Source organism: Polistes canadensis, unplaced genomic scaffold (assembly GCF_001313835.1).
Source record: "Polistes canadensis isolate GaletaPanama2010 unplaced genomic scaffold, ASM131383v1 scaffold_292, whole genome shotgun sequence".
In the NCBI taxonomy this organism is placed as follows: domain Eukaryota; kingdom Metazoa; phylum Arthropoda; class Insecta; order Hymenoptera; family Vespidae; genus Polistes; species Polistes canadensis.
Genome location: NW_014569839.1, coordinates 50,676 through 67,593, shown reverse-complemented (window position 1 = coordinate 67,593; position 16,918 = coordinate 50,676). Strand labels below are relative to the sequence as shown.

At 33.3% G+C, this 16,918-nt stretch overlaps 1 protein-coding gene across 1 annotated transcript; it reads right to left on the bottom strand.

Annotated features, from left to right (window-relative positions):
• Window positions 1-223: 223 nt before the first annotated feature.
• On the bottom strand, window positions 224-13,199 carry LOC106791207 (probable serine/threonine-protein kinase mps1). The gene is made up of 12 exons (XM_014756692.1): window positions 13,005-13,199; window positions 8,011-8,136; window positions 7,563-7,842; window positions 6,179-6,377; window positions 4,544-4,746; window positions 4,149-4,224; window positions 3,568-3,719; window positions 2,082-2,328; window positions 1,618-1,988; window positions 1,364-1,539; window positions 1,083-1,273; window positions 224-950 (listed from the first exon to the last, which is right to left on the bottom strand). The coding sequence occupies exons 1-12, from the start codon at window positions 13,014-13,016 to the stop codon at window positions 707-709; spliced, it is 2,277 nt and encodes a 758-aa protein (XP_014612178.1). The 5' UTR covers window positions 13,017-13,199; the 3' UTR covers window positions 224-706.
• Between the last annotated feature and the right edge of the window lie 3,719 nt (window positions 13,200-16,918).

Genomic DNA, 16,918 nt, shown 5'->3' with positions numbered 1-16,918 from the left:
TGGAGTAGCTTACTTACTCACCGTTTGAATTAATTAATCGTTTTTATAGTTATTCATATTTAGGTGAAATGTTAAAATTTAAGTATATGTACAATATATTTTTAAGAAAAATTATAATTTAATCATTAAGGAATCTTTACGTAAAACATACGAACTTTCTTTTATATACGGCTGATAATTTAATATATATATTATATTATTATATATATATAAGGTAGACAAGTTTGACTTATTTTTATATACATAGACGTATCGCGCACCTTGTTGAAGAAAAGTTCCCTATGTAAATACAAAATACCTTCCTATTGAACTAGTCGATTTGATAAAACACGCAATTTCATTCGATTCATTCATTCGGTGTCTTTTAAAAATACGTTTCAACAACGAAACATATATGTTCCACTTTGCTTCAATATTTAATTATCATGCTTCAATCATACGAACTTTCATCATTCGGTTTATAATAGTAACAATATCATTAAAGATTATCACTCTGCATCGATCTTGCAAGATTCGAGAGCACCCCTGATAAAGAAATGACGTCGGTGAAGGAAATTATCCTTATGTTATCGAACGATCACAAATCTTTAACATAAAAAAACAAAACAAAAAAAAAATAGGAAATCGCAAAGCAATTCGTAATATTAAAATGAATCAGGTCTGCGTAATATCCCGGGTCTGTTTAGTATTTCGTCGAACAAATCGGCTAATCGAGAATATTCAGTTTACTGTTCGTTTTTCTCAATTGAGCTCGCCACGGTATTATCTGTCCATCATCGGAATCCTCATCCCTCGGATCGTTTCCCTTTTCATCCGTGTTGTTCTCGTTCTTTTCCTCCTTTCGATTGTTGCAGCCGGCGGTGGCTGGCGAAACGTCCCTCTTAGGTGCAATTTCTATTTTTACGGCTGGAATGGTCGTTGCGTTTGATTGAACGTGATTGTTGTTACTCCTACATGTTAAATAAATCAATTATGTTCGTATTTAAACGTGCCACTTGTTTAAAATATCAAGGTAAAATGAAAGTAATATTTGAAATGTGAAAGAACAAAAAAAAACTCGTTTGGTATCTATCGGTCCGTACTTTTTATCTTCGTTGTCTTTTTTAGCAAGTAACTGTCTCTTCCATGGTGGTATCGCTTTCTGTCTCCTTTCCTCATTTTCCCTAGCTATTTGTTCTTCTAATTCCTTTTTAGCTCTTTCAGCAGCCTTTCTCGCCAACATCTGCCTCTTCCATATTGGTATCACGTTCCCCGAGCTATCCTTTTCTGGTATCTAGCAAAACAGAAAAAGAGAAATTTAAAGTAACTGTAAATTGTGTGACCAGGCTATAATGAATTTATAATTTATTTCTTTTTTATTTACTTGGTCAACAAATTTGGACACATTGAAAGCCTTGCTAATTTCGGATATTAAATTTTGTTCTTGAGTCTTTTCAACCTGTGCTCGTTCCACTTTCAGTTTTTTTATGCCCGGTATATCCTTTGTTCTCTTTAATTCAGCTATCAGGTCTGTTTTCTGAACGAAGAACGGTTCCGAGACTGGAAAAACACGAAAGGTGAATAATTATTTATAATAATACATAAACGATCAAGATGATTAGTTTTCTTATAACGTACCATTTGTCATCGATGCGCTACGAGGTGGCGGAGCGGAAAACGTTTTAGTTGCATTCATTTTTGTATTAGTTCTTCTCAATTGAATACTCGTGAGATCTTGGATACTAATGGTAGCTAATGGTTGCTGAGCTGATTTCGAATTCTCAGATTCGTTGGAAGGACTAGCAGTTGCGTTGGTATTATTACAGTTTGGAATACCACGAGATTTTTGCAATGGGGATAACGGAGGGGGTGGTGGTCCTGGAGGAGATTCTTTTTCTTTTTCGTTCTTTTGTTCTTGTTGCTGCTGTTGCTGTTGTTGTTGCTGTTGTTGCCGTTCTTCTTCTTCTTCTTCGGTATCCCTTCCCTGACAATCCAAATTGTCGACAGATCTGTAAAAAATGATCATTCGTCTCGATAAAGAACGGTAATAGAATATTAATAATAAATTTGAAAGAGAAGATAAATGATGAAATTGTACCGACCTTGCTTTGGAAAGGGTATTCTTCGAGACGTTTTTGCAAATACTTTTAAGATATTCCGATGGTTTCAATAATGTATCCGAATCGGCCGCGTTGGCAAACTTTGGTGGTATGAACGGTAAGACCATATGTCTGTTTATCAAGTGAGACGACTGAATCGTTTTAATTTCTTCGACGTCCGCGGGTGGACTGGCAGGAGGAACTTCCGGCTGTTGATGTTCGCCGCAGGATACGTCGGTCTTGTTGGTCGCTGTTCCGAGACAGAGAGAAAAGTGTGGTAGGGGAGATTATTCATTATATCTCTGCTTAAAAGACTTACTTTACTCTACAAACTATACGCGCTACATGTTTGAATCAATGTGTGCGTATGTGTATAAACTGGACATTGACTTGGGTATACAGCAAGTAAGTGAAATCTAGGTAAGTATATTATATGCCTGTTGATCGACATGGTCTAGTAAGTGTCCGTGCTCGTGATCCGCTAACAGTTTTAATTAAAAGGCCAACGAAGCACCCTAAATTGGGTGCCAACCGATTACCAACTGGTGTACTTTGCTGCTGTTGCTGACTTTAATTAACGTCTCTATTACTAGACTCACATCATCTTCTTTCCTATTAATTGGCGAATTAGTATCTATCTTCAGATTATTTTCACGCTAACGTCCATTTATTTTCTTTTCTTTAAAGAATGTAACAACGGTATATACAATATATCTGTATTAGGTTTTACGACACTATTAGACGTTCAAACAACTTGTCTTATTCTCTTCGAGCAATCATACTGAAAGAAATTTAATCTTTCGTCATTTCATGAATATAACTTTTTATAGATATACTGAAGACAACATAAGAAATTTAATGTTTGCCAAACAAGTTTCTCTATAATCTTGTATTAAAAGATACAAAAATGAGTTTATACAACGGTAATATATATAAAACATCACCTATGTTTTTTTATCAGATATATATACGTACTTTGCAAGGACGTTTAAAGTTATTGGTAAGTCTATGCGGAAAAGAAAGGGGTCCGAGTATTATACGTACGTATAAGTATAACTCTGTGCACACGTGCGTATGCACATGCACATGCACATGCACATGCACATGCACATGCCCTTGTGCACGTGCGCTTATAATACAAGGAGATTCTTTCGAGCGAATCGACCAAATTATCTATATTTTACACGAGGACGCGCTTTCGATGTAAAACTTCGGAAATTCTTTTCAAACGGAGTTGCGCTCGAACGATCTCACTTCCTCGAAAGAAAAAGAGAGAGAGAGAGAGAGAGAGATCTTCTGGATCGCGATAAATATCGATCATTATCGATGCACTTCCTTAATACATTTCATTATTATATTCCTTTTTCTTTTCTTTTCGTTTCTTTTTTCTTAATTTTTTTTTTTAACCTATTCGCGAAATAAAATAATAGGAAATAATGACCGTAATTAACGTGAAAAAAAAAAAAAAAAAAGAAAAAAAGACGTTTACCGTTTCCAGTTTTGTTCTCCTCGCCATTGTCACTATTACTATCCTTCTTCTCGTTATTGCTTTCACCATTTTGCTTTGAATTCACAACTAATACTACGACGTCCTCTCTGTCTGGCGGTGGGGGAGGTGGCGGGGGCGGGGGCTTGGCGAAACTGGACAAAAAGTAAGAAGACAACATTTCTATATGTATATATAAAAAAAAAAAGAAAAAATCAGAAAAATTGTGCACGGTATACTTATAATATATATGCATATATAGGTTGTATTTTAATTTCAAGTTTTACAATTGCTGTCATCCTGTTATGAAAGTGTTTCACGATATCCTTGGCTTTTTTTTTTGTTTGTTTTTTTTCGATTCGATTAGATTCGATTTGATTTGATTTTGTTAACAGGATGATAGGTATCATCGGCTCGTGGATGTCGTATCCACTTATAATATTATAATATACCGGATATATAATAATAATAACGATCATATTTAGAAAGAAATATATTGGCGCAAGTAGGTGATTCTCGATTCGGTCTACTTTCGCGATCGATGATCGTTTTTCTTTGAATGTTCATCGATTTAGCCTACTTACCCGGGTCCACTAGTATTACTTGGCCTTATATCCTTTTCACTTTCCACTTGGATCGTCGGGGACGACTCTTTCCTTTCTACAAAATTTCAAATTCAAAATACAAATAATATAATAATATTACTTTTGAAAATTATCAAAGAGAAGACAACGTCGTCGACGATGACGTTACGTTCGATCAATTGAGGGAGGAGGAGGAGGTGGGGGAGGGGGGGGATTAACCAAACAGATTAGATAAAACAAATTGGACACGTAAACGAGAGACGCGAATAATCTCAATGAATTTATTTTCAATAGCAATAGAAAAGAAAAAAAAAATAACAAAGAAGCAGCATTTACAATTTGAAAGGGATGAGGACTAAAAAAAACAAGAAATTAATTGAATATAATTAACATACCATGCAATACTTCCGCGTTAATCTTGTTGGTATTGATGGTAGTGGTGGGTGGTGGTGGTTTGTTGATTCGTTCGTTGCTACTGTTACGAGACAATGATGGTGTTGACGTAGTTGATGAAAAGCAATGTATCTCGCTGCTCATATTCGAAGATTCACTGGCACTACTGGATCTGCTGTATCGTCGATTGGTTTTCCTTGATCGACTGGAAAGTTCGATGAACGGAAATATTTTTATCTTTAGATTCTTAAATCAAAACCAACCAACCAACCAACCAATCTCTGTCTCTCTCTCTCTTTTATCCCGTTGCTCCCTCCTCTTCCTTCTCCACCTTCTCATCCTCTTCTTTTTCCTTTCTTTCTTTTTTTCTTTCTCTTTCTAACTTTGACAAATATTTCTCGTTACCTTGATTCTTACGAAATTCAAAGCGTACCACTTGATATTATTAGATAACATTTTACAAACTCACAACCGGCTTAAACGACGCCCCGATGACGATTTCACTCGACGAGCTACCTTCCGACCGTTTATATTTCGCGATCACGACTTATCTCTCTTCTCGCCAACTTGGAGAGAGAGAGAAAGAGAAAGAGAAAGAGAAAGACGATTACCGTTTACGCTGACCACAGCTACTACACACCTGTAGTATATATGTTTTTATTTTCTTTATTATAAAACTCTTATCTCTCTCGATTATGTATCTCACGTTATATTATGATACTTCGATATTATATTATAACACTTGCCGTTAATATAATTTTGATTAATAATATTTAGACTTATAAGAGAACAATAAAAGAAAAAAAAAACTCGTTCAGTTATATTACAAAACTTTTACAATTAGCACGAACCAACGAGATACGAGATAAAATTATCGTAAACCTGGAAATGAATATTTCAATTTATTTCTGATTGAATGTGAATTACAACAAGTTTCCTATCGCGAATGTGATGTGTGATAGATATATGAAAATGTTTAAATATTTAACGCGTGCTAGCAAGCAATGGAAATGAATTTTTTTTTCTTTGAAATAGAAAGTAACGAAATAAATTAGAAGTTTAGAACATTCTAATAATATTTATGGAGCAGGAAATGGAACTATTCATTATGCATCAATTGCAAAAGAAGAAGAAGAAGAAAAAAATAATAAAAAAAATGAAAAGAAATCGCGATCTTTTGATAGAACCCAACATTCGATAGTTTAAGAAAAGTTAAGAGAATTGAAAGACCTCTCTTTCGGTGATCTCTTGTGCATAGTCATCGGATTAAATAAACCGATTAACTCGTTCGAATGCACAAAAAGAATGAACGTACAATGGTACAGAAAATAAAAATACTTGGATACACTTTCCTTGACAACCTGTTTTGCAAATTCGTCTTGCTAACAATTCCGATAGTTAATTACACTTTCGTTCGAGTAACAAAACGACAAGCACTTTCTCAAAACCCATGTAACGTACATATAATAGATTGTTGGTTGACGTTAGCTTTGGTTAGTTCAAACAAAGAAAAATTAAGACATAAGATAGAATTCTCACTTTGCTCGTAAAATGAACAATAAATTATTACAAGATAGGTAATTATTATCTCTCTCGTTGTCATTTTGTAATTAACTTAAACAATTATTTGTACTCACCTACTATCCGAAGCATTATCGATGATCTTTTTATTGCCGGACGAAGCAACGCTGCTTGTTTCTTCTTGCCTCAAACAAATTTGTTCGTAAGCATGTTCCGATGGGGTTTCTCGGGTGATTTCTTGTCTCCCTGTATGACCGTTCCCTGGATGAGTTTTACCGAAGCTACCACCGTTGTTTATGTGCACGTCCACTTTCACTGCAAGCAAACCAAAAGGAACGGATATATGTAATAAAAATATAATATAAATATATATGCTTGCATACACGCGCACGTAGGAATATAGTTAAACATATATTTATCTATCTACATATATATATATATATATATATAATATTATATAGATTCCATAGAACGAGCATCACGCGAATCTTTGCGGTTTCGTGAGCCAAGTTGTATAAAATACTACCACAAACGTTGTTAAACTTTCACCGTGTAACGTTCCGAGTGAAAAATTAACGAGAAGATGTTGACCTCATCGTTCATCTTGATGTTAACTTAAACGATCCTTCAGAGATAAGATATTAACGAGTTGTCCAGTTAATCACACTCACATCAAAAACAACATAATCTTTTATCAAATCGATATGCGTAAAAGAGATTGAAATTACCGATCTAAAAGGGATCATCATAAAAAGGCCTACCTAAGAATTTTTAGATTTACTTAAGAACTTTAGTCTTATCTTTTGGTAATAAATTTGAAAGAACACGATCGAAATACTTAACAACCGGTATTCTTTGAACGAGTACACACATATATATATATATATATATATATATATATATATATATATTCATGGTTGTTCAGAAAAGCGAACGTCTCCACAAAAGCATCAGTGTTATAACGGTTGAACGGGTTCCGAGAGACAAATCACGTGCATTTCTATAGACCGTTTTTCCCGCGGCACATATTCACGTCGTTGCCCACGTAATCTCTCTTTTTCATGTGGACCCTATACAAGTGTTCTCTCTTTGCTCGACAATTACAAAGAAAAGAGAAAGAGATAGAGAGAGATTATATTAGTCTATAAAAGATTTAATAATACATTACCAACAAAGAGTGGATATAATTTTGTGAAATTGTTCATGTCGTAATCTTTGTTGTTGAGCCATACATACATATATATATATATCAATATTGAATTTATTAAATCTATCGACAAAAGATAATATCGATTGATTATTATCTGTTAATGGAAAGTTATAGGAAAAATAATAATGTAAAAAAATCTTGAAGATAATTTTATAAAGATACACCTATTATTATATGGGTTCGAAGAATTAAAGATCTAATCATGTATATATATATATGTATACTATATACGTATTATACGCGTTTGGAGACATAGTTAACATTTTGATATCTAGGACGTGCTACTTTACCAGTTAAAGTCTCGTCTTTCCTCTCAACGTGACGTTGTTCGTTGGATACCAAGACACCGTTCCGTGGTTTCTCAACGTCGTTGAACAGATGCGTAATCCTGGTATAGACGAGATCGTGAGGACTGTGCAAATAAAAGGATTCCATGTCCTTTGGTTTCTGCGGCTCGTTTATGTATGCGCTCATTGGATTTATATAAATCCCATCTCTCGGTCTCGATCCAGGTGGGTGGAGAAAAAAAGGTTCTTGAAACATGTTGCCACCGCAACCACGCAGGGAACACTACGTGAAAGTCAATCGAATATTCAAAGTCAAAAAGAATTCATTCATTTTATTTATCTCTCTCGAAAATTGATGAATTAATCTTATCGACAAATGCTAATAGGCAAAGATACCGATGCGTTTTCTCTTAGAAAATGGTATTACAATTTTTGTTATGCGAATAATTACTTTCTCGACGGAACTAGCCATGCAGCTACACGTTGTTACATCGCTAGCATTTTCCGAATAATCCGAGCCTGATCGATCCCTCGACATCTTCTTGGAGACATTGGTACGACCCTTGTTGTTGGTCTCCTGTAATTTTATTTCTTTTATTTGACTATACAAATTCATTAATTACAAAATTTATATATATATAAAAAAAAAAGAGTTCAGGTAAAATTAATATAAAGATATAGTTACAAAACACAATGAAGTTAAAATAGATAATCAAATTTTATCTCTCATAGAAAATAGGGGAATTCAATTTGACCAGTCAATCCGATTAGGATTAATTTTCAATTAGAAAATACGATATACGATCGTAATAACACAAATTTTCGCGAACTCGTTTAATATTTTTTCAGTAATATATCCCTATTCCTATTTCGATTATAAAAAACATATATTATGAAACATTTTATGTGAGATCAAACGATTATTAGCTTTGCTTCTCGATCTGAAAGTCACGTAATCGAAATAATGCTTCGTGGACAGAATCTCTAGTCGATGAAGTAACACGACCACGACGAAGACGACGACAATGATGATGATGATGATGATGATGATGATGATGATGATGATGATGATGATAAAGAAGAAAAGAAGAAATTGCTTCCGTAATTTCATAGTTACGTAAACGACACCTGCCTCCTTTTTGATCTAATTCGATCGAATCGTTAACATCTTTCTAACATCGGTTAATTCTTTCCTCGTTTACTCAACTCTCCTGGCCTATTATTATTATTATTATTTTTTTTTTTTTTCATATCCTTGCGCAAGAAACCATCCTTTTTCTTTTCCTCGGCTTTTCTCTCCTTTCTTTCTTTCTTTTCTTCTTTTTTTTTTTCTTATTTGTTTCTCACGTCGAAAATGATGATTTAGCGAATAACTGTAGCAAACTGCATATACTGTTATTACACTGTCATCTTCGTAACTGTTTCGACAACGTTGTTTTACAGTTTATCGAGAAGTAAATACAATATCTTACTGAAATAGGACAAACATTTTTTTTCCGTTCCGATTCAATTTGATTTCTTTTTTTTATTCTTGAGAGATGACATTTTATATAATATATATTGAATTATATTTACACGTATTTTTGTTAAATTTTCGAGATACAAGAAAAATGAATTATTTGATCGAATTTTTGTTTATGAACGAAAGAAGGAATATCGAACGTATATCGTTTTTACAACGTTAAAATATTACACGCGTGTCGAGAATTGAACGCTTTCGCGCGTTTAAATAATTATTCGCAATGTTCCTTCCTACGAACTTTCTATTAAAACGAGGAGGCCATTCGAATTTGAATACTGACTCGTTTTAATGCGAATATTGGGTAAACGAATGTATACAAAATTCGTATATCGTAATATATAATTTTTGTAATTTCATTTTGAGAATAACACGAAGAAAACGGGTCCCCATGTATCTTTTTACTAATGATCTTTTAACATACCGATTTTATTTATTTATTTACGGAATAAATCTCATATTAATATAGAAATTTTGAAAGAGGTCAATCAGATAATTTTACATACGTACGATAAAAATATATTTCAAGCGAATGTGAGACTTACAATTAGATGAAAAATGTCGAACTGTGAGAGAAGAAAATTGATCATGTGAAAAATTAACAAATAGATATTAATTATATTTCTCAATTCGCGAAAGTGGTCTTCTTTCTTGTATGAACGAGGAAGAAGAGACTGGACTACTCGTCGTTAATAAATAGTATTTATCTGCATGACAGAGAAGAGAAATTTACATTGGGATTTACCGTCCCGTTTGAGACGAACTATACGAGTACAACTATTAAACATTTAAAAGGTAATAAACGAGATGCGTAACACACACCGCGAATATCGTTTCATACATTCTCTTACAATTGCGGTTCTTTAAACTAATGAAAACTCGTGTGGCCAGTTTAAAGGATAAAACGACTAGAAGAAACCTCTGGCACGCGAAACATTTGCGTTAGGCTAACGACGACAACGTGAGTTAGGTTTTCCTCGCCTAACAGTACAAGATGGGCCAAAAGTTCACACATGATTATAACAATCAATCAATTTGTTCTTTTATTTCCATTTTCTTTCGTGACTCGTTATTCATTTTATCGAATATTTTTATTTCAAATTACGTGAAAGTTGCTTGCATTGTAATTTTATATAATCTGTTAAATAAATATTAACATGAGAAATTAGAAAATAGAATAATCGATAGTTCAAATCTCATCGTACGTACTTTTAGTTTGCTCTGTACATAAAATCACCAAGAACGTAGTTAAAGAAGCTTATTTTCTACCTTGTTGGAATCACAATGACGAGTAGCGTATTGTAATGATAATGAAGAATGGTAAATAATTAAAAAGAAAAATGTAAGTATTCTTCGACGATGAATGAGCTTTTTTTTTCGTCTACCAATTGTAATCTCGTATTGTTATATTACTATGAAATCATCAAGTTTCTTGACTTTCCTTCTCTCGTTCGTTTACTCATATTCGATCGTTAATAAAATAAATAATCTTTATAATTTTTTTATTCAACATTTTGTCATTTATTGGACAAGCTAATAAATAGTTTCCGATGATAGTTTCTCTTGGATAATCAAATCGGTTGATCTATGAAAGATGACAAAATTATTCTACCGGAACGAAATATCTCGGAAAGATAAAAAAAAAAAAAAAACACCAACTGTATCTTTTAATTGTTTTTTATATTTCGTCTCTTGGCCGATTTAAATATATAATATAACGGAAGAATAAATTTCTCTTCTTCGAAAATTGATTTGAGGTTATAAAAAGTTGAATGAAAAATTCTTCAAGATTTCTTATTTATTTATATATGATAATGTAATAAACGAGTATAAAATTAGTAAAATCTCTTTCTCTTTCTTTCTTTCTTTTTCTCGAAGCCAAAAGGGGAAAATAGAAAAAATGAAACTTTACGATATTTTAACGAAGTATAATAATCGTTTACGTATAAAATAAGTAATGATATGATGAACGATACTTCGGAAAATATTGTCCATTCGAATCCTTTCTCCGTACCCTGCGTATCCTGTTGCATCATGTTGGTATGCACATTCATGTATGCACATTCATGTATGCATGATGTATACATATAAGCGACATGCTTTTTGCTCAACTAGGTGAAGGACGGATCGACGAATTCATATGTTTTATGACGAGAAGAATAAACAGGAGGAGAATAATAATAATAATAATAATAATAATAAAATGAAGAAGAAGAAGAAGAGTAAAAATGAAGATGGTGTGTCGTCCGTGTGTAATTCGTATGCACCGATGCAGGACATTGCCTATGCTTTACTGTCTCGTAGGCTTTTAAACGAAAGTAAACCAACAGAGGGATTACATTTTCCATTGCAACGGGAATTTAAAAGTAAGAAAAAAAAACAGCGCGAAAGAAAAATAATTACCCCCTCCCCTCCCTAGATTATACGAATATCATAGAAATGACAGATTTTAATGAGATATTTTTACGAGGTATTTACGAGATAATATTCTCGTTTGAACAAATTTAATTAAACGATATGATTTAGAAAACAAACAAAAAAATAAATAAATTAATTAAGGAATAAGGCGTTAATGAAAGAAAAAAAAAAAATAAAAGAAAAGAAAATGCAGAAGAAGAAGAAAAAAATGATAACTTAGAAAGTGGTTGATATTTATGAGCCATATGTATATGAAGTATATGAAATTATACTCGTCTGTTACTCTCTAAACTAGATAGAAGCGCATCGATCTCGAATTTATCTTACATAGTAAATCTGATACATTGGAAATAGATGAGAAAGAGAGAAGAGAAAGAGAAGAGAAAGAAGATAGGAGAAAGTGCTAAGTCCGTTTGTTGCTTTGATGCGTTCGCATCATTCCTAGTTAAATGCAACAAATCAAATAAAAAATGATTAGTTGAAATCTAATGGTACACCCGTTAGTTGAATCCTTATAAGAGAGAAAATTAAACTGTCTAAACCATTGCTAATCACGAGTCGCTGATCAAGTATCACGATCATCGACTCGTCGTTTGTGGAGTACAGTAAAGGCAATTAGATGATTAGATGAGTGAATCAGGCTAGTTAATGCAGGCGTACACACACACACGCGCGTTCATTAAAACTTTAATACGAATATATAAAGGAAAAAAAAAAAACAAGTTTAACACTATGGGTTCAACGACCTGAATGAAAGAATATTCGTTTCATCGAGGATCCTTTCGTATGGTGTGGGTGGGTGGCCAAAAGTTTTCAAGTATCCTAAAGAGTTTATAAATTTTGATTAATTTTTGACCCATATGTGTATACGAGTAATAATAATAATAATAATCTTTCATTGATATAATCATAACGTAGAATGAATAAATGATCTTGACACACCTTTTCCAAGCTCGTTAATACGTTCCTGCCGTTGATTTATCGTCGTTTCGAAAAAAGATTAGTCTCTTATCTATTCGCTTCGCGAATATAAGTATATCGGTAGGCGTTTTGTTTTTCTAATTTTATTACGTTTGGCCTAGTTTATCTAAATAAATTTCGCTTAGGATATTACTGACCAGCGCAAGGACGATTAGAAAACTTCCTCCTATCGTTTTGCTACATTCATTCCCACGGCATCGAAATAAATGGAACAGAAATGATCTTCTCTTCGATACGATGATGATATTCGAAAATCAAGCGTATCCGAGTCACGGAAAATCTTCTTCTTTTTTATTTTTTTTATTATTAAATTTCATATAAAAACGTTTGACAAAGATAAAAAATATGAATTGTTTACGAATGATAGGGGATAGCTTGAAAATTTCTGATTAAAGATCTGTGTAGTAATTAAAGATAATTCAAATGTGTAAGTGTAAATAATAATTCGGTGTTAACTAAGCAAACTTAAGTCTTTAAAAATACAAACAAAATAAGTGAAAAATATCGTTAAAAGAGAATTTACTTACGTGCACACCCATGCAAAATATCGATATCTCAATCGGGAATGTGGAATGAAAAATATCCTCTCTATCGAAAGAGAACAATTCTTCGGACTGTCCGATTTGTTTAATTCGTTTAAACTAATCTCAGAAGAGATATTAGAACGTCCCAGATCAGAGAGAAACGTGCCAATCGAGGTCGATCGAACTACTCGTCCTCTCCTTCTTTCTTTCTCTCTCTCTCTTTTTCTCTCTCTCTCTCTTATAGTACACCAGATTCTCACATAAAACCTGCGTACGAGAACTGGCTCGGTCGAGGCTTCTCTAGAACAAAGCACACCTACGTGACCCGTAGCGGAATCACACGCGAGTTGCCACGAGCAGGGACCTCTGTGTCATTTGACTTCGGAAATTATCGGCTGTCCTAACAAAAAGTAACATTCAACTTATAACACACACCGTGTATATTTAAACGATCCGCGACGAAAAAAAATATATAAAAAATAAAAAGAACAAAATAAGGAAGAAAGAAAGAAAGAAAAAGAAGGATCAAAAGAAACGAATATAATAAATTACGAAGTGTGGGATATTAACCTTGTTGTTTTTCTTACTTTTTAATATTACCCCTTGTACAAAAATAATATCAAATAAAATGAAATAGATAAAATGAAAAGAAATAAATAAGGGGGAAAAAAAAAAAAGAAAAAGAAAAAGAAGAAACGACACCAATGAGATTACTACGATCAACGGTGATCTCGCGGACAACGAACTCGAGCAACCGGCAACCGAATGCAGGAAGCGGTAGACCAGGACTTTGCGAGTCCACCTGCTCGTCAGTCGACCAACTGCTTATGGTGGTGTATTCTGTAAGCACCTTTGGTAGGGATTACAAGCTGGCTGCCTGCTACCACCACGCTACCTGACTCACTACTACCTTCTCCTCCGCTACCTTCTCTTCTACCTTCTCTACCTTCTTCTCCCCCTCCTCCTTCTCCTCCTCCTTCTTCACTCGATATTATTCAAGTCCGGGAAAGACTCGCCGGATACGGCCCTGTTGTTTCACAAAATTCTCTTGCTTCGCGCATCTCGTATCGAAATAATTCCCGTTGATTTATTCTACAAACAAAAATAAACAGAATTTATTTTGAAAAATATCATCATCGATAATCGTTAATACATCTAATCATATTTTATAATCCATCGAAATTAAAGATATACATCGATCATTTCTAATATCGATAATGCGATAGGATAATTCAACTCATTATCAAGATTGTTACTTATATTTATACATATTATGATTAATTAATCTTTAATTATCGATAATCTTAATCTTTTTGATCACTATCGATTATTTATTATACAGTTACCAAGTATCGAAATGATCGATGATTCGAATAATTAACATTTAATTTGCAACCCGATAAAAACTATCGATCATTGGAATAAGTTAAAATATCTCGAATGGTACTCTAACAGTGTTCGAGAATTTCGAGAGAGAGAGAGAGAGAGAAAAAAGATACAAAAGATATATAAACGAATAATCAAGATTATCTCAAATTGAGATCGTAGGATTCGAAAGAATTTGCATTTAATCGTTGGGGAAAATGATAGATAATCGATGATGTAACCCTGATCGTTTCCCCAATCGAGAGATTCAATTTCGACAACGAACGAAAAAGAAAAAAAAAAAAAGAAACACGAAGAGAGGAGAAAAAAAAAAAATAATCAGAAAGTACTTTGACCTAGAAAACGTGCATCTCGATCGAGTTTTGCGAAGTGCATCTGCATTTCCCGTTAGTTCTCTCGTGTTGCAGCAGGATGCAGTAAGAAGAAGAGAGAAAAGATGTTTCTCTCGTTTATAAGCTTCTCTACTCCTTAAAAGAGATAGAAAGAAGAATCTCCGAATGTCTCTAACTGTAAAATATAATCCCCCCCCCGCCGTTCCCCCGTAGTTCGAAGACATTTATTTTAGCATTTCAACGATGCGAGTGTATGGGTTTACGCGCATATTACTTACGTATATAACCTGTATATCAACTTATATATATGTATATGTTTGTATTTTATCTTTCAAAGAAATGAATTACGCGACTCATGCGATTAGTTTAATTTCACGTATATAAACATTTGTTCCCGTAGGTATTGCTTACAACACCGTAGATACAAAGTTAACAATAATTATCTAAAGGCGAATAATGAAGTTATGATTAGTCTTCGACATCTTTACGAGTTTGCTTTTTTACACGAAAGAGAATTTAATTCACATAAAATGATTATGTCAACGCATCGTAAATAATATAGAAGTGTGTGGTTACTTACGCGTAGTATTATAGGAATAATATTTAATAGTAGTAGTAACAGTGGTGGATACTAGAAAACGTAGTAAGAACTGCTGGCGCTTGTTCGGGCGTTAAAGTCACCATAATAACGCGAATATTCTTTTATTTCGTCGTAACTTTCGTGCATGCATATGCAACGTTAATAAACCTACTGTAAAACTCTTTGAACTAACAGCACACACTCACATACAGATATATACATATATATATAAGCGTTCATCTGTATACACAGGTATGTATATATACTATCATCATTCGTTTTACCTTTCACTGGGCAGTTTGGTCGAATAGCGATAACTGAAAGCGTTCGAGCAATACTAACTCGAAATGGTCGTTACCTTTAAATGAATTAATATCGTTAACAAAGAAAGTGAAAAGTTGGCAAATTTTTTAACCCTCCCTCTGGTTTTTTTTTTCATTCCCTAAAGTTTTACTTCGAATATCTTTTTCCTTATTAGATTACATAATTTCTTTTTTATAGAGGACAAAAAATAGAACGCAAATTGATACGTAAATTGATTTACCTCAGCGATCGTAAAAATGATTGTATCATTGGTAATTAGAGAATGTTGATATTTCATTAAACTGATTAGAATATTTTTTTTGTACGTTTGTTCTTTTTATTTATTTTATATATAATCGAACTCTCTAATCTCGTTCCTAATTCCTGTTCGGTTAGAAAATCTTGAACGTGTATTAATATAACAGCTGAGCGTAAGGATTATTCCAAAAATTTCTCGTGAAGTTTAAAAATTCAATATGATTTTTTTTATTTACCTTATCTAGGAATTTATTTTCGTTCTGACTTGTAAGCAACTTGTAACGTTGTTGATTCGATCGTTTTAAAGGAAAACCAGTCGTTACGTTATTGCGAAATCACTGAATATGAGAGGTCCACTTTTTGTTGGTTGTCGTTTCTGAGATCTACGATTCTCGCGTTCTCCATCTGTTGGTCATTCAATATTTTGTTAGAATCGTAATCAGGGATTAATGATTATTAATTGTTCAACAAATCACATGTCATAATATGACGTAAGAATAAAAGAAGAAAAAAGAAAAAATCCCAAAAAGTTCTAGTTTGCCTCTTATTGGCTGGCCTAAAAAGAATAAAATCACGAAAGAGTTTTATTTCAACGAATCAGTAAATAAATCACATTTGCACAAAGATAAGGCATGTGTTTTAATAAACACGTTAGAGCAACCGACTTTATTTACCATACTCGTGAGTCATGATTTTCATTTAAACGCCTTTTCTCGATCAGCATTCATGTAATTTTGCGATTTTTTTCTTCTTCTTCTTCTTCTTTCCTTATCGATTTTATCGCGCGCACGTTTTTGTATAATGAAATATCATGTGGCCTTGAACCGCTCGTGGCTCAATAAATATAATATATAACAGGGAGGGGTTCTCGATTTATTTTTCTTTCCACTCGTTTCTAGTATTTCGTTGTGAGAAAAACAAGACGATGATAAATAAACGACAAGAACAAGAAAAATAAAAAGAAGAAGAAGAAGAGAAAAAATAAGAGCAGAAGTTACAACGACACGATTTGCGTGACTCAAATGAGTTTCACCTAACAGTAACTAATGGTTCTACCA

Coding starts and splice junctions, on each gene's coding strand:
- LOC106791207 (XM_014756692.1), bottom strand. Junction 6,378..7,562: donor GAAAGACGAGACTTTAACTG/GTAAAGTAGCAC, acceptor GTTTGCTTGCAG/TGAAAGTGGACGTGCACATA. Junction 1,540..1,617: donor TAGCGCATCGATGACAAATG/GTACGTTATAAG, acceptor GTGTTTTTCCAG/TCTCGGAACCGTTCTTCGTT.